General features: G+C 35.8%; 1 protein-coding gene across 1 annotated transcript in view; it reads left to right on the plus strand.

The window, feature by feature from the left end:
• Positions 1-19956, plus strand: part of Dhc98D (Dynein heavy chain at 89D) — a 192204-nt gene that overhangs the window by 62296 nt on the left and 109952 nt on the right. Inside the window, exons 23-27 of the mRNA XM_069822419.1 lie at positions 375-486; positions 4657-4871; positions 6024-6212; positions 11782-11964; positions 16527-16704. Of these exons, the coding sequence (XP_069678520.1) occupies positions 375-486; positions 4657-4871; positions 6024-6212; positions 11782-11964; positions 16527-16704 (877 nt within the window). The remainder of the gene's footprint in view (positions 1-374; positions 487-4656; positions 4872-6023; positions 6213-11781; positions 11965-16526; positions 16705-19956) is intronic.

The following is a 19956-nucleotide window of genomic DNA, read 5'->3' on the forward strand; positions in this document are numbered from 1 at the left end:
GACTAATGCACATGACTGTTTTTGTAACCAAACTTGAAACTAAAGCTCAACAATAACTTTTTAAAAATGTATTTATTTACATGATTAAAAAATTAAGGTAGGGAGAGCTTGTGAGCGAATTTGTACCAATTTTTGTAATGAAATAATATGCCTCTCAGTCGACAGTTTTCTCTCCTAAGCGACCATGATATGAACTCTGAAAAAGATTTTGAATTAAAAAGTGTTATGAGGCAGTTCTTCTCCGAGTATGTCAGTTCCTTTTGCATTTTCTCACTGTTATTATTCTTTCATTGTCTCAATATTCGATACCCTATGTAGTTAAATAAAGTTTTAATATAAAAGGAATAACTTTGCCAATATTTGATTTTATACAGGTCGATGAGTACGGCACACAACAGCCAATTGCATTGCTGAAACTACTTTTCGAAAGAGGAGGATTTTACGACAGAGGGAAGGATTTGAATTGGAAGAACATAAAAGATATGGGTAAGTAAAGTTAATTTGTACATAATTTTAGAAAAAAAACCTAAGGTCTCACTGAAGTCAACCGTAGTGTACGTAAGAGCTATGACAGAACTTTGACAGTGCATGCAAGCCTTGGATATGTGCTCAAATCCTACTCAGGGTGTGAAGGGTTTGTAGTAGTAGTAGTAGTAGTAGTAGTAGTAGTAGTAGTAGTAGTAGTAGTAGTAGTAATAGTAGCAGTAGTAGTAGTAGCACCAGTAGTAGTACTAGCAGCACTAGCAGTAGTAGTACTAGCAGCAGCAATAGTACTAGCAGCACTAGCAGTAGTAGTACTAGCAGCAGCATAGTAGTACTAGCAGCACTAGCAGTAGTAGTACTAGCAGCAATAGTAGTACTAGTAGCACTAGCAGTAGTAGTAATAGCAGCAGCACTAGCAGTAGTAGTACTAGCAGTAGCAATAGTAGTACTAGCAGCACTAGCAGTAGTAGTACTAGCAGCAGCATTAGTAGTACTAGCAGCACTAGCAGTAGTAGTACTAGCAGCAGCAATAGTAGCACTAGCATTAGCAATAGTAGTACTAGTAGCACTAGCAGTAGTAGTACTAGCAGCAGCAATAGTAGTACTAGCAGCACTAGCAGTAGTTGTACTAGCAGCACTAGCAGTAGTAATAATAGCAGGAACAATAGTAGTACTAGCAGTAGCAGCAGTAGTAGTAGTACTAGCAGCAGTACTAGCAGAACTAGCAGTAGTACTAGCAGCACTAGTAGTAGTAATACTAGCAGTAGCAGCAGTAGTAACACTAGCAGCAGCAGTAGTAGTACTAGCAACAGAAGTAGTAGTAGTAGTAGTAGTAATAGAGCCTAGTATTTAATACTTCAGCAGTTGGGTGATCTCCATTTGCCATCGTGCTTCCTAGTAATATTTTGCCAGTTTCGAGTTTTTTAATTGGTTATTTACGACGCTTTGACAACTATTGTGATTATCCAGCGTTTGAATGAAATGAAGGTGATAATGACAGCGAAATGAGTCTAGGATTCAGCGCCGAAAGTTACCCAGCATTTGCTCTTAATGGGTTGAGTGAAAACCGCGCAAAAACCTCAACGAGGTAACTTGTGGCAACCAGGATTGGAACCCGGACCCGCTCGTTTCACGGTCAGGCAAGCTAACTGTACTCCACAGCGATGGACTTCGAGTTGTTAATCCTTTTGTCTTTCTTATGTTAAGGTAGAAAATCAACATCCCGAATTTAAAAGAAAACTTACAAATTAAACCAAACCCTTTAACTCTATTAAATATAGAGTATAATCTAAATGTAACAGAAGAAATACTGAAAGCAGAAGCAAACACTGAAATAATGAAACAATTGTCTTTAGAGACAATTAATATTAGGTACCCTCCACAAAACTGGCTTCATTTATACACCGACGGATCCTTGATCTCCAGGGAACAAGGTGCCGGTGCAGGTGTTACGTGCTGTCTCTTCTCACTTTCTAGATCTCTTGGATATGGAACAATAAGTTTTGATGGAGAAATAATTGCAATAAGCGAAAGTCTTAGGAATCTTCTATGCCACATCAGTAAATTTAAAAATGCAGTTATATTGCTAGACTTCAAGGCAGCTATTGTATCAATAGTCTCTAAACACACACCTTCATCTCAAGCAGCAGAAATAACTAAAATCCTCTCTCAATTAACAACACTCAATAAAAGAATTGTATTCCAATGGATACTATCCCACTGTGGAATCATGGGAAACGAGAATGCGAATGCTTTAGCAAAGAAGGGCAGCACTGCTACTTGCAGACCTGTTACTAAATCTACTTATTACTCTGTGAAAAGATTTATTAAATCTACATACTTAGACTTCAACAAACAAAATTTGATAACACAATCTAAAAGGAAAAAAATGGAACTCTTTGCATCATAATCCACAGTTAATTCTCGATTTACCACGAAAATCGTCTGTAGCTCCTTTTAGATTGGCAACAGGCCATGATTGTTTGGCCAAACACCTGCATAGAATTGGAATATATCAGTCCCCTAACTGCCCATTGTGCAACTCAAACCAAGAAATGGATTCGGAACACCTCAAAATCTGTGCTTCAGTGGCTAGTCATGATAATATCTTTGAAAAATATCGGAGTGCAAGAGGTCAAATGACTTTATTGTCAAACGCCTGGCATTAGAAAACAACAACAACATGTTAAGGTAGAGAGGAAGATGGTCGTTGTTCATGAGTGTGTCGGAGTTGTTGCATAGGAAACAATGTGGAGATGAAAATATGAATAATTAATGCAGGTGGGCAGTCAAACCAACATGTCCTTAGCAACCGAAAAAAGGCTACAGCTTCACTGTGTGGGAACTCAGGAATTATGACACTGTTGTTGACTATATTCTGCTGTGACTTATCAGTTGTTTTAATCAGTTTTGACTGAGTGCAAGAAAAATTTACGATTAGTTGTGTATTTTATTCTCGTGCCTTCATAGACCCCATACACTCTAATTATAAGTCTAAATAAAAATAAAACATTCAAACCAACACAACTGTAGTTTCATTCTCGAAATTGGGTGAAGTATTGTACGTGCCGGTGTATCCCGCATACAGCACAGATTTTTTTTTATTTCTGTTGTATTTAACATCAAATTTCACGAGGCCGTGGCAGAAATAATCCAAAATAAATAATACTGTTGACACTTCAGGAAAGTTGAAATGTTATTTAATTGATTCCTCTAAACACAGTCCTATCAGGAAATTAAAATAACTGATAGTTCATTTCGACGTACTTTTAGGGCCGTATTCATAAACGAGACTTTGAACGAAGACTTCCCAAAGTCGACTTTCGTGGCAACGTTTAACTTTGTTAAAAGTCCTATTCATAGACAATACTTCTGAGACTTTGACTTTGACTTTGGTAAGTCGAGATTTGACGATTTTGTTCTAATGTTGGCAATCAAAATCACTGCCTTCTAAACGAATTAAATTAATAGATAGTTGAAATAGAGTAGGCATTGCCACAATTAAAGCCATCTTTTGAATCATAAATCAATGAAACAATTGAACATCGGTACATGTTAAGCAATTGTTAACCGTTCTTACAGCTTTACATAAGAATAATATTATTCGAGGGCTTATTGTGAAACTAACGTAAGTACAAAAATTGACATTTTTAGGTCTTTACACCAACCGATAATAATTTGTTCTTCTACCTGGCCACAAAATATCGTAACTCAGTTCGAACAGTCTTGTATATAACACAATTCATAACTACAAAATATGACTGTATAGTTTATCTGAATCAGTATTGCCTGTTAAGAATTTTGATGTGAATAAAGCATCTATTGTAGTTACGTTAGTTTCATATTAAGCCCTGAAATTATTTCATTGTAATATAATTTTGTTGTGAAGATATGGAAGATAAGATTCCACCAATGATAGAGTATGAAAGAGACATAATTTTATCCTGCTGACAGTTGGCAGAGTTATTTCCTGCATATCTGCAGAAACTACTTAAAAATTATCTGAAATCAATATGCAGAAAACATTATGACGACAGCAAGGATTATAAATTAATTGCATTTCCAATTGTATAATCTATCCTCTATAGAATTACATAGTAAGAATTAATATTAAGCTATTAATCCTTACCTACAGCGTAAAATCGCAATGAAATAAGTTGTATTGTTTATTGGTGGAACAGATAATTCTCTGTTATTATTCATCAATGAAAGTTGAAACATGACGAAGATATTATTTAATACTGTCTGTTTATCAAATCTGTACCTTGATTTGAATTTATAATCTATAATAATACGCTAAGGAACATGAGCAGCTTTAATAATCTCCTAGATGTCTTCAATATTGTCGGAAAATTCAAATAGGCCTATCAGTCATTCTCCTTTTGTCCACGAACGAAAGTCAAAGTCAAAGTCTAGATTTTTGGCGACTTCGAAGTAAAGTCACGATTGAAGTTTACTTCCGTCAAAGTGTCGTCTGTGAATAGGAAAATGGTGACTTTGTACTTTCCAAAGTCAACTTTGGTCTAAAGTCTCGTCTATGAATACGACCCTCGGTACCTTAATATTTTTCTCATATTTTCCTCTGAAACATATAGGGGACATATTATTTACAAGTAATTAATTTCCCATCTTAAATCACTATGTATAGTAAATTGTTATGTTTTCTGTTTGTAGGCTTCTTCGCGGGAATGGGACAAGCTGGCGGTGGCCGAAATGAGGTGGATCCCCGCTTCATCTCAATGTTCTCCGTATTCAACCTGATTTTTCCGTCTGACGAAACTGTGAAGCATATATACAGATCCATTCTTGCTGGACACACCGAGATATTCAACGAAGAAATTAGAGCAATGGTATCTGTCATCGTTGATATCACTCTGCAATTATTCCAGGTAAGGCCCAAAGGAATAAAACATCAATTTATTACTCCAGAGGGACGGACAGAAAACTGATAAGCTCTTCGTTGGGAACGTTGAATTCCATGACACGAATTGTAATCCGAATGCTACATGTAGTTGCAGTCAGTTCTCAACCGACTTCTTTTTCACTCAATTTATGACCGGCCGTGGAAAATTCGGTTCCTACTTTGAAAGATTTAGGATCAAAAGTGCAGAAGAATCTCTGTGCATATGTAAAGACAATCAGACTGTTGAACATTTGATTTTTCACTGTCCAGTGTTCGAAAGGAAAAGACACTTTCTAAGATATCATATCTCGGACTGCAATTTAAATTACTGCACACCCCTTTACCATTTACTTAGGAAAAAATGTTGTTATAAACAATTCAAAAGAGTTTATACACCACATCCACGCAAGACTGTAGCTATTAAGTGTATGTAAATTAATGATGATATAAAATTCTAATGCACTATCTAAAACAAGGTGTCTCTCTTTGGGACATAATAATAGTAATAACAACAATAACTATGTTTGTATTATAGATTTTACTGTTGTTCAGTATTTGATGACAGGTATATAGTTTGTAACCGTAAGTAATTTTGTTTTTATTTCTTTACTATCGCAAACCACCTATATAATAGGTGTTTAATTTGTAACTAAGCCAATTTTGTGCATTATCTCTTTACTATTGCCTAAAATTAGCTATGTATAAAATTGCAAATTTATGTCATATTCTTGCAATCTCTCTACACCTTCGATTATAATTTCTAATTTTTTAAATTTTGTTTTAACTGAATGTAATTATTGCATAACGTATTTAGTATTGTTTACTGTCTATTAATTAGTGTATTTATATTGTAACTATGACTCATGCCTACTACTACTTCTTTAAAATTGTGTATTATCTCTACGTAATGTATTTCACATGTAACAAACTACAACCCTAATATACCAAAGGTAAAATAGGGTTTCAATATTTGGATAACAATAATAATAATAATTATAATTATAATAATAATAATAATAATAATAATAATAATAATAATAATAATGCTATATGTATGTCATAAGCCAATTTAGTGAAGCAGTCTATTATTATAAAAAAACGGTATTTATATTAATTTCTTCCTATATGTGTTAACCAGACGGTGGTCACTAAACTTCCTCCAACACCTTCGAAGTTTCACTACATTTTCAATCTTCGAGATCTATCCAGAATTTGTGCGGGGTTGCTCCTAACAACGCCTGTCTATGTGACCACTCCCAAACGTTTTGCCAGGGTTTGGAGAAACGAGTTCACCAGAGTCATCTGTGATCGTCTAATCACCGTGGAGGTGAGCTATGTGGCATTTCTTTCTGTTGAGATGTAAATGTTCTACAACAATTGAGGGGTTTGCCGGAAGAAAGACGGTTAGACCTCTACGCCCTTCTTCGGGAAAACGGTTTAAAATGTAGTGAATAATTCGCTAATTATAGTAGCGAAATTTTGTTTTGATTGTACTGAACATACCTGCAGGACAGGGCTGCGTGCGTGCGTGCGCGATTTAGTCAGTCAGTCTACAAGTAGAGCTAGTGCTGCGCGTTACGCATACTGTACTGTGTGTGCTTTCTCTTGGTAGAGACTAAGCAAATATATATAGTTCAATTTAGTCAGTCCAGTTGTTTCCTTTGACTACTTTTTATGTTCATTATTGTCCTTGCTTTAGGAGTAAACAAACTTATGAAACTCATAGATTCAGACGGAAATATTTTATGTTCTATAAAGAGATTTGTTACAATTCTCAGATTTTTGGGCTTATTGTTATCAGGATTATACAAAGAATGAATTTTATTTATTTATGTTCACACAAAATGGAGATTTTCTTTTTCTGTTATATTCAGAGATTTTGCTTTGCGTACTTAATGTCTACTCAGTATATCTGAAATAATGTATATTACTTTAGAAGTAGATAATAAATGTCATAAAATGTATCTTTATTTCAATTCCGTGTGAAATTTAAATCTGAAATCTACATTAAATCCCCTAAGCAAATCATTATATGGATAAAGGGCGTATAGACCGAAGTTTTATATGGTACAAATATAAGGAAATATAATAATATAAATTGCCTAAATGCTACAAAACATTTATATTCGCTAAGATTTTTAATTTAATGTATAATTTTGTTCACTATCTGTATAACATTTTATTCAGGTGCGTTTTAAAATCTTGGATTGCTTGTATCTCAATTCACTATATTGACGTATACGCCCATTTTCCGGCAAACCCTTCAATTGAGTTTTATTTCGTTCAATAATTAAAAATAAAATAATATCAAAACTCTCTTTCTGATTTTTGTTGTACATCGCTGCTAGTAAGAATATTTCCCGGCGCCGTACACACGTTTTGGTTACGCGTTTGCTCGCTAGAAGTCGATCTAGCCACGAATGTGACGACGAGAAAGCGCAATTTCTATTCCATGTGTGTTTGCATTGGTGCAACAAATGAGCGGTTCCTCTCCGTTATGCACGATATGTTCGAAACTTGATTGACGAAGTATTTCCAATTGCTTGGCCGCCACGATCCCCAGACTTACGTAACTCCCCCTGGATTTCTTTTTATGGGGATTGTTAAGGATCGTATGTTTGCAGATAAACCTTTCATCATCCCAGAATTGTTCGAAAGAACTGAGCACAAAATACAATGGTTATTCCTGAAATGCTCTCGAGAGTGCACGAGGAGATGGTGCGTCGCTTGCATTTGTGCTTTCTTCGGGGCGGTAGGCATGTTGAGAACTGTGAGCCATATTGAGTGTAAGTTTAAGTTCGTTGAAATTTTTCGCAATTTTTTAGATTGGCAACAGGCCATGACTGTTTGGCCAAACACCTGCATATAATTGGCATATATCAGTCCCCTAACTGCCCATTGTGCAACTCAAACTAAGAAATGGATTCGGAACACCTCAAAATCTGTGCTTCAGTGGCTGACCATGATAATATCTTTGAAAAATATTGGAGTGCAAGAGGTCAAATGACTATTGTCAAATGCCTGGCATTAGAAAACAACAACATTTTTCGTAATTTGTGGTTTATTAACATTAACCCTAAGTTTTAAATTTCATAGCGATAATTCATTCATCTCTACATAGAAAAGTGAAGATTTCTGGCTAGCAAACGCGTAACCAAATCGAGTGTACGGCACCGGAAAAGTTTCTTATTAGCAGAAAAAACGCGAAAAAATCGTAAAAGTTAGTCAATTTTTCGAGTGATAAGTTATCATTTATGAAAGACCATATACGGCGTATACGAAAACTATTTCTAAAATTTTACGAAATTATATTCTAAATTAAAGTTATAGACTTATAAAACCATTAGAATGCAGAAATTTAATTCCTTTAATAGCCAAACCATCTTTATCAACTTCTTTTTCTGTCTAGTGCTTCCCATGACAGCAGGTGAAACCTAAATTAGTGAGGTTCATATCTGGCCAAGGGCTATAGACCTTAATGGCCTATAAAATCCTGAGCATGTGTTCCTCTAGAAGGGAATTTAAAAGCTTTGGATCGCGTTGTATAAATGTATAGTACGTAAAAGAATCTTGAGCCCTGTCCCTAACAGAGGGACATTCTTCCTCTATTAAAATATGGCGCCACCTAACCTCTGCAGTTGAAACGTCATTAAATATACAACTAAAGCACTATTACTTTTATCTCTTCCAGATATCGTTCAAACTTCACTTCCAATGAACCACAGTCTACGTCCACGTTATAGGGAATTATAATTCGATTTCTTTTCTGACATATTTTAGAGTTGTCTTTAGATTTCCTCATACTTCAATCCTTTTAGTATTACTATTTGCTTCTTTGTCTCATTATATAGTTCTTTTCAATATTAAACTTGGCTCTGATTGACTGGTCAGTGTGTCTTTTGGTGTTCCAAATAACTACTGTAGTACGATTCTTGGCATCTCTCAGTGCAGATCCGATTGAGGGACTATTTTACCTCCAGAAACAACTATGTAAACTAAAAGAACTCCTAAAGGAAATAACATTTCAATAAATAAATAGTCATTGTGGTATACCTGGAAACGAGAAAGTCGATAATATTGCAAAACAGGCAACATATTTGCAACCAAGACTTCTTCAAGTGATATCTCTATCCAGTGCTGTTGTTTCAGTGAAGTCTCATTTTACAAACCTATGGATCAACAATTGGCTCTCTTCTGACAAAGGAAAAATTTTACAGTCTGTACAAAAGAAACCAAATGACCTGGAAATGTAGAAAAACTTGCCCAGACATGTTCAAACGTTTTTAACAAGAGCCAGAACAGGTCACATTGTCACATAATAACTGTACCTACACCTATTTCACATTTCTGATAACCCTACTTGTTTGTGGTGCAATACTCATGATGAAGATCTGGAACACATTCTTCTACACTGTCCATCCATAAACCACAAAAGAAGTAAATTAAAATCATCAGTACCAGTTGCAGAAGACACATCCCTGCAGTATATATTGACTACACCCCAACTCTGGCTACTAGCAACAGCCATCTATAATGAACACCGATCAAAATACCCCTCATTTCTCGTGAAAAACAACAACTGAATAGACTACAGAGGACTATAGTGGACTTTATGTTGTCGGCAAACAGCTGGATACATTAAGAAGATTGATTGATTGATTGATTCAGATTTGCTCCAACCGTAAGTCAAATGTCAGGTAATCTATGGCGAATCCTCAGCCTCATCTCGCCAAATAACATGTTATCATCAATCTCGAAGTTAAATAACCTAGTAGTTGATATAGCGTCGTTAAATAACCAACTAAAAATAAACATAAAAGTCTAAAATCGTTGTGGTCGTCTGTAAACGGTTTTTAAAATACTCATACAAATAATGGAAACAGATGGGAACATCAAATGCACTTTTTCCTTTAAAGTTTAGTAGATAACAGAGTTCCGTTTTTAATCTTTATAAGATAGGGCACCTAAAAGATTCCATAAAGTGTTTTGTAAATTATTTGCTTAAATTTAGTCATTCAACATATCTATAATTTTAAATTCACAAATTAGAGTATATAACATGTCTGTTCCTTCAATTGAAGACCAATCATTGTATCATTTTCTCAAACTATACACAACTGCTGATTAATACAGGGCTACTACAAAGGCTTTACCCGATTCCATAGCCTTGTATTATGAAAAATATGAGACATATATTATTGAAAGTTATACCAATAAAAAGAGAAACTCATCAAGTTTTTGGTCCATCAACTGCTACAAGTGCTCGATGTGACCTCCTCGACAAACGTCCACTCGGTAGTCTAACTCCTGCCACACCCGCTGGAGCATATCACGATCAACTCTAGCCACTGCCGCACGGATCCATTTATTAAGTTCTTCAAGATTAACTGGCAAAGGAGGTACATACACTTGATCCTTGACAAACCCCATAGAAAAAAATCACAGGGAGTCAGATCTGGCAACCGAGGAGGCCAACGGAGAACACACCGTCCACACCAACGTTGTGGTAGATGCTCATTAAGATACTCACGCACTTCCAGATGGAAATGTGGTGGAGCCCCATCTTGTTGAAATAAAAACCCTGGTTTATCTTCATGTAACTGAGGCATCAACCACATCAACGGGCTTCTAACAACGATCGGTGTGTTCTCCGTTGGCCTCCTCGGTCGCCAGATCTGACTCCCTGTGATTTTTTTCTATGGGGTTTGTCAAAGATCAAGTGTATGTACCTCCTCTGCCAGTTAATCTTGAAACCGGATCCGTGTGGCAGTGGCTAGAGTTGATCGTGATATGCACCTGCGGGTGTGGCAGGAGCTTGACTACCGAGTGGATGTTTGTCGCGTGACGCGAGGAGGTCACATCGAGCACTTGTAGCAGTTGATGGACCAAAAACTTGATGAGTTTCTCTTTTTATTGGTATAACTTTCAATAATGTATGTCTCATACTTTTCATAATACAAGGCTATGGAATCGGGTAAAGCCTTTGTAGTAGCCCTGTATTAATCAGCAGTTGTGTATAGTTTGAGAAAATGATATAATGATTGGTCTTCAATTGAAAGAACAGACATGTTATATATTCTAATTTGTGAATTTAAAATTATAGATCTGTTGAATGACTAAATTTAAGCAAATAATTTACAAAACACTTTATGGAATCTTTTAGGTGCCCTATCTTATAAAGATTAAAAACGGAACTCTGATATCTTCTAAATTTTAAAGGAAAAAGTGCATTTGATGTTCCCATCTGTTTCCATTATTTGTATGAGTATTTTAAAAACCGTTTACAGACGGCCACAACGATTTTAGACTTTTATGTTTATTTTTAGTTGGTTATTTAACGACGCTATATCAACTACTAGGTTATTTAACTTCGAGATTGATGATAACGACATGTTATTTGGAGAGATGAGGCTGAGGATTCGCCATAGATTATCTGACATTTTACTTACGGTTGGAATAAACCTAAAGACAGCTCTAAAATATGTCAGAAAAGAAACCTAATTGCAATTCTCTATTACGTGTAAGTATACTATAGTTAATTGCAAGTGAAGTTTGGACGATACCTGGAAGAGATAAAAGTAATAGATAGCCGAAACTGCAACTGGTTTGCTTTAGTTGTATTTTTAATTAAGTTTCAACTCCAGAGGTTAGGTGGCGCCAAATTTTAATAGAGGAAGAATGTCCCCCTATTAGGGACAGGGCTCAAGAGTCTTTTACGTACTATAAATTTATACAACGCGATTCAAAGTTTTTTAATTCCCTTGTAGAGAAACATATCCTAAGAATTTTATAGGCCATGAAGGTCTATACCCCTTGGCCAGATATGAATCTCACGGGTAAAGCCTTTGTAGTAGCTCTGTATAATACTGATTGGGAATGTCTGCTTGTTCTCTTAGGATCAGCAATTCATGAAGACTCGCATCACCGGAGAGCTGCAGGACGCCTTCCCCGATGACACAGAGTACATCATGCGAGATCCTCTGCTGTTTGGGGACTACAGAAATGCCATGAATGAAGACGAGCCTCGAGTCTACGAAGACCTTATTGATTACGATGCAATATATCACCTATTCCGAGAGGTACTTGCATATTGTATTATATTTATTAAGCTATGGCTGCATTGAAAATACAAGTACAAAAATATATATTATTTTTTCTGTGACTACATTTTTTAAGGGTATATGTACGTGAACGACCACAAGTATTATCGGAAAATGTAGGCTCTAAATTTCTAAAATTTTATAAGAAAATGAACTCAAAATTGGACAAATAGTATAACATACCACAACAAGACTTATTAGAAATTAAATATCCGATAAAAGTATAAAAAGGTTACTAATAATATTTTGTGCGAGATCGTGCGTATTTGCTTGCTTTCCGCACAAAACCAATACGCGGTAAGTGTGAAATACCACATTCAGTATTCCCAACGTAACACACATAACAATTTCCCTCTTCTTACCGCTTAAGCGCGACATTCATTTTACTGCTTTAGGCTTTTAACATATTATTTTTAAAGACGTTCAATATAGTAATAATTATAAATTGGAAACTTACCAATGCAATTTCACCTAAATTGCACTGTTAATTATTGTTTTTAAATATTTGCAAACATTAAGTAAACTCTACAACCATAGTCTCCAGTGCATCGACTTCCTGCCAGACGGAGGGTTTATCAAATGCTGCCATCTATACTGCTAATGCTTCAATTTCAACGGAAACTGGAAAATCAATATTCATGCAAAAAAGTTTCACAATAGAAAAAACTGGTGGTGGTGCTCCAGTGACTCTGAATAACTGCACAAATGTGACAATTAATTTTAATGTGCAGAAATAAATAATTTTATTATAATTTCAATGTGCAGAAATAAATAATTTTCTTAAAGTATTAAAATGAAAAATAAATCATTGCATAACCTTACCGTTTGTTTTAAGTTCGCATTTATAGACTGGGGGAAAAAAAAGATAGACGTATATCACGGCCTGCTGGAATATAGTAAACACAGAAAACATTTTATAGGAACAATGTTGAAGATAGATATATTTGTTTTCCAAAGTTGCCGTCATTGAACAGAAACCAAGATGGAGATTTCATTGCAACTAATTAGAAATTCCCCTTTCAGGTATGTAATAAACGATCTTCGCACAAAATAATGTACGATACACGAGCGGTATGTTTGTTTTCATGTTCTCGGAAATTAAAAAAGCTCAACTACGTTTCGCTTTTTCAATCTTTTTCTCGAACATGAAAACGTCAACATACCGCTCTTGTAACGCATATTACTATTGTGCGAGATCGTGCGTATTTGCTTGGTTTCCGCACAAAACCAATGCGCGGAAAGTCTAAAATTCCACATTCAGTATTCCCAACCTAACACACATAACAATTTCCCTCTTCTTACCGCTTAAGTGACATATTCATTTTACTGCTTTAGGCTTTTAACATATTATTTTTAGAGACTTTCAATATATATATATATATATATATATATATATATATATATATATATAGAGAGAGAGAGAGAGAGAGAGAGAGAGAAACTCATCCGGCCTTAATTAGGGATGACCACGAGGATCCGGAAATGAATAGCAAACAAATACAATTAATTAAATATGAATAGTGATATAAAAATAAAGTGTAATAATTAAGCACCATTGATTATCAATTGTAAAATAAAATTGTAATTATAAATTGGAAACTTACCACTGCAATTTCACCTAAATTGCACTGTTAATTATTATTTTTAAATATTTGCAAAAAATTAAGTAAACTCTACAACTCCACTAAAGTTACTGCATTCGTGATGCAAGTAACATTAAGGAAGCCGTGAAAAAATCAACAAGATTCCAGACTCATCATAGACTGGGGGGGGAAAAAGACAGACGTATATCACGGCCTGCTGGAGTATAGTAAACACAGAAAACATTTTAAAGCAACAATGTTGAAGATAGATATATATATTTTTTTTTTTGCAAATTTGCCGTCATTGAACAGAAACCAAGATGGAGATTTCATTGCAAGTAATTAGAAATTCCTCTTTCAGGTATGTAATAAACGATCTTCGCACAAAATAATGTACGATACACGAGCGGTATGTTTTCTTTCAATTCTCGGAAATTAAAATAGCTCAACTACGTTTCGCTTTTTCAAACTTTTCCTCGAACATGAAAACTTAAACATACCGCTCTTGTAACGCATATTACTATTTCAAACCAGTTTTATCAGAGTAGTAAAAAACAAAAGAATTCTGCAATTACATTATTTGGTAACCATAACATTGTTATGGTCTCTCTGACATCTTTAATATTTTTCCTGCATGTAATAAACACTTATTTCTGAAAAAGTAGACTACTCTCAGACATGTAGAATTGTTTATTTTAATACAATTAAATTTTTTATTTGTCCTATTTGACCTATTTTTTTCTGTTTTCATAGAAATGGGCATTATTGTAGTCTACTTTTTTCATAAATAGATGCTAAATCAGTGTATAAAGTTTCAGGATTCTATCTCTAATGGTTGTGGAGTTATGAAATAATGTGTGAAAATTTTCAACTTTTGGAAAAGTTAGTTTAAAGTAAAAAGTGAATTTCTTAAAAATATTAGTAACCTCTTTTATACTTTTATCAGATATTTAAATTCTAACAAGTCTTGTTGTGATACCTTGTGAATTTTGTCCAATTGTGAGTTCATTTTCTTATAAAATTTTAAAACTCTAGATCCTGCATTTTCTGATAATGTTTGTGGTCGTTCAGGTACATACACCCTTAATGTAACTCAACTTTGTTTCTGATTAGGACTTGCAAGTATGACCATAATGCACTCCAGTACGTTTCTTTGCTGGAATTACTATGATGCATTCTATTATAAAACTGTTCAAAATGTCCGTCACCTGGCTGAATATAGAGAGCAGCTCGTCGAGATCCGAACATACCCACAAAATTCTTCGCTTTGTTCTTATTGTCTGACAACCTTGCAGAATCCGCTGACAGAGAATGCCTTCATTATCCACAGAAGTCCAATACATAATAGTAATATACGTTACAAGAGCGGTATGTTGACGTTTTCATGTTCGAGGAAAAGATTGAAAACAAACATACCGCTCGTGTATCGCACATTATTTTGTGCGAAGATCGTTTATTACATACCTGAAAGACGAATTTCTAATCAGTTGCAATGAAATCTCCATGTTGGTTTTTGTTTAATGACGGCAACTTCGGAAAACCAAAATATCTTTCTTCAACATTGTTGCTATAAAATGTTTTCTGTGTTTACTATACTCCAGCAAGCCGTGATATACGTCTGTCTTTTTCTTCCCCCAGTCTATAAATGCGAACTTAAAACAAACGGTAAGGTTATGTAATGATTTATTTTTCATTTTAATATTTTAACAATATTATTTATGTAACATATTGCAGTAATAACATCCGCATCTGGAATCTTGTTCATTTTTTCACGGCTTCCTTAATGTTACTTGTATCAGGAATGCAATAAGTTTCGTGGAGTAGTAGACTTTACTTAAGTTTTGCAAATATTTAAAAACAATAATTAACATTGCGATTTAGGTGAAATTGCAGTGGTAAGTTTCCAATTTATAATTATTACTATGTTAAACGTCTCTAAAAATAATATGTTAAAAGCCTAAAGCTGTAAAATGAATGTCGCGCTTAAGCGGTAAGAAGAGGGAAATTGTTGTGTGTGTTACGTTGGGAATACTGAATGTGGTATTTCACACTTACCGCGTATTGGTTCTGTGCGGAAAACAAGCAAATACGCACCTTCTCGCACAAACGATTTTAAGTGCCACACAAGAAGAAGTGCAATAGATTGAGATCAGGTGAACGTGAAGGCCAAGCATGAATAATTTCGAGGGAAAAATATTTTTCCCTCGAAATTATTCAAATTAACTTTACAGGGAGTTATTCCTGAAAGCTTAATTTGCAAGGCCAAGCATGTTCGGAACTCGATGAGACGACGAGCCGCGACCTGTATTCAGGCAGAAGGTCAAAACTTTTAAGACTCCATCTAAGTAAATGTTAACAGAATACATCAAAATAATTACAGTAAGTAAGCATACTGAAATCCAGTATGGATCACACTTGCAAGTCCTACTCAGAAACCAAGCAATTCCGGACCCATTTTGATACAACAATTTTTTCTTCTTTTACATACGAGAAATCCATACCTGTAATTTTGCCCACTTTTTTTCGTTACATCCTGTATAATACGCGTAATAATAACCGCCACGGTGGCTCAGTGCTAGGCGTTCAGCTTATTAGCCATGGGGCCCGAGTTCAAATCAAGGTCGACCCTCCCTGAATGTGTAGGCCTACCTTCTGCTGGACATGCTGGTCCAGGCAATGGAGGGGCTTTTTTGAATGCCTCAGTTCCCCTATTACAACCCAACAATTCTCCATCATCATCATCATCATCATCATCATTCATTACGATCCATGTAACTTAATGTTTCTATCATCTGATATCTTATTCTTTCCCGAACGTTTCTTCTGTTCATCATTACTTCTAGTATATTCTTCAGTAGGAAGTTTCTTCTTAGCTAGTGGCACAGCCAATTTCTTTTTCTCTTCCTGTCTAATAAGAAAATATAATATTATAAAAACATCGTAACTATTTCGTTCCAGATCCTGGAAGACTACAACGAGCACTGTGCAAAAATGCAGCTTGTCCTGTTTGACGACGCTTTGGAGCACCTAACCAGAGTTCATAGAGTGTTGCGGATGCACAAGGGGCATGTGATGATCGTGGGCGTAGGAGGCAGCGGAAAGCAGTCCATCATGCGACTGGCGGCGTATGCAGCAGGTAACACAGTCAATGGAACGATGAGATCCCTCAACTTAGGATATAGGCTAAGCACTATAGTGAGGGTCACATAAGAACAGTTCCTAAACAGTAAATATTGCCGTCTAGTCAGTGTTACCAACTGTTACCAGATATCACATGATCCTACGTATAAATGACTTATTACTTACCATACTTTATGTCGGAAGGTTATTCTAAATAATTAAATAATTTGTAACATATTTTCGTAGGCAAACTATACGAGAAAGGAATCAACATATCAAGTATTTTGTCTAGCAATACGAAATTCATTGATTTGACTAAACAAATGACTCACGAGACCTAACCTAAAAATGTATTTTGTTTGACCACATGAAATTATAAGTACTAAGTCCGAAAACTTACCTGACTTACCTGAATTATAACCACAACGCAACACATAAAATAACTACAATACTGATATTAATTACTTATTAGTATGTTCAAATTTTTCTGGCTTCCAGAAACCGGCTCAGAAATCTAGGATAATTTTAATTTCATGGAATTCCAGTACCGACCAATAATGTAAATTTTTATTCCAACTCAACAATGAAATTTTATTCTTCCAACAATAACTCTTCACCTTCTACAATTTAATTACACTCCCGTCAACAATGGGATTTGCTCTCCGCACAGCAACACAGCGTTCGTTATTGCACTCCACAAACGACAATGACAATTTACTTGGACTATTACGAACAACAATGAACTGTTAATCTTAACTAATATTCACAAAGCACTATTTACAACACAGAATTGTCAGCTCTCAGTTCACAGCTCGTCTGTCTTGGCTAGTTTTTCTAGCTCAGTCACTCGCGTTCACAGAATTTCGAACCCCAGACCTTCAGAGACGATCCGCTGCACTCGAACTCAGGTCCCTCCAACTGCGGTCCACTGCACTCGAACTCAGGCCTACGGATGCTGACACAGTTGCGGACGCACACTCAAGTCAGACTCCGGTACACAAGACTGGCTGGCTTGCTCTGTTCACTGACTGTAACAACGCTGGCTTACTGACGGCTGAATAAACTGCTCAAGTTCATTCGCGTTTCTTCTTTTATAACTAAACCATAGTTACGAGAAATTTCTACGAGTGTCCAGAGATAGCTCTCTCGAATTATCTGGATATCTCCACTTTAACGGACTTCTGGACAATTCGGGAGGGTCCGTCCCCCCTTCACTCCGCACGTAACAGTTTGCTTCCATCCTCACTCGGCAGGTAGCAGATGCGCGCGCAACCTCCCCTCGCCGCGTTGCCGTAATACACCCCCTCTGCCCTCTCAGCATGCAGATCTCCCTGTAACAGCGTTTCGCCTGCCGCGCGTCCTGTCGGACACATGTTCGAACCCCGGTGCAGCTGTCACAATATTATCGATATTTGTCTCAGCTGCCATCACTATCATTTGTAGTATTTCTCAGTATCGAAATTCGAAACGAAGTTGGCAAAAGAAAATTCAACCTGCAAACTAGAAAATCACCACAATCCACTAGCATATGTAGTAATGGGGGGAAAATGGTTAGGTTTCACCCTTAGGGTATGAAGTAAGCTGACCCGGACTATATCTGGCCCATCAATGTGTATCTCTTTGCTTTAGTGATTATAATAATGTATTTTATGCTCTGTAAAATAAACTATAAAATCAGATGGTAATGATGGGATGACAATGCCAGAATTACCCAAAATTAACTTGCGGTAACTGTTCCTCCACAACAGTAGACAGCAACAATAGGGATTTCCTCAAATCTTTTTGTCATTTTTTTTTAAATTTATTTCGTTTGTGAGAAAAAATATGCCTTATAGTACCTTCGTTCATCTTACTAGAAAGTTTTCGCACTCAACCTGTCTGTGATGGAAGCCTGGACATAAGAAAGGTCAGAGAGACAAACTGTTGAAAACAGTTTTTTGTAGTGTGAATAGTAGGCCATACGTTTTGCACGTTTATGGGAGAAGCTAGGGCCTAACTAAAATTACAATGGGACTTATAAGTTTTCTTTGTGGATTCAGCCAGGGACATACTTTTTTTTTTGTAAAAACTAATCTTCAACGATATTGGAACGTACAGTCTTTTTCATGTTCAGTCTTCAATTAGCTAACGCTATCGTGACGTTATGAATCGGAAAGCTAATCAGAATTGAGGCCCGTACGCTATTGTAATAAGTGCCGCGGCTATTCAAAAACAGATAACAACAGACGGCTTCTAGCTTGCAATTTAATGTTGCCAATGATATCGGGGTGCTGCGCTTTCTTCTGCAAGCATTAAACATCAAAATATTCCTTACACTTTCTAAAACTCTACAGCCATTCTTTTATAACAGACACTATATACAAAAAATAGTAATAGTAATAATAATAATAATAATAATAATAATAATAATAATAATAATAATAATAATAATAATTGATTCGTTATATCCGTGATATTTATCAATTTCAACAATAAGATTCAACGTAACTCCCAGCAGAGCGATCTCGGCTGGGGGGAACACGTTACAGACACAGCGGGAAAGGCATGGAGGCGTTACACTTTATGATGAGGGTACTAAGGAAAGGCTCTGATAAATCTAAAGAGATTGCATATAAATCACTAGTTCGTCCAGTAATGGAATATGGTGCTGCATGTTGGGATCCTTACAGATTAGAACATATTAAGACACTGGAAAAGATTGAAAAACGGGCTCTCAAGTGTTGTCGTAATAATTCACCATTAAAATGGGACACACTCACGGACCGGAGAACGCGAATTCGATTATGCGCAATATTCAAAACATACAGAGGTGAGCCTGCCTGGAGAGAAATAAAAAATAGGTTGCAGCCGTCAAATTACTCTTCAAGGAACGACCACTCATATAAATTGAGGGAAAGAAGACAGAGGACGGACACTGGAAAGTTTTCTTTTCTCAATCCTATTATCAGGGACTGGAATGCTTTACCTGCAGACTTACTAAAGGCTTTACCAATAACCAAAAAGTATTTAAAAATAGGCTTAAGGACTTTACTAATAGACGATAGTATATTATACACGCTACTTAAAGGGTGTAATTGATATCTTGTTATTTGAAGTGTTCTATCAGTGAGGAAGTGTGTTGTGTCAGTGAAGTGTGTAGTGTCAGTGAAGTCTATTGTGTAAGTGAAGTGTGTTGGTATCAGTGAAGTGGCTGTGCAATGTATTTGAACAGTGTAATGTTTAGAAGTGTTAGTGAAATCAGGTAGAATCAGTGCAGTGAGTGAGTTGA

This window comes from Periplaneta americana, chromosome 3 (assembly GCF_040183065.1).
Source record: "Periplaneta americana isolate PAMFEO1 chromosome 3, P.americana_PAMFEO1_priV1, whole genome shotgun sequence".
NCBI lineage: Eukaryota > Metazoa > Arthropoda > Insecta > Blattodea > Blattidae > Periplaneta > Periplaneta americana.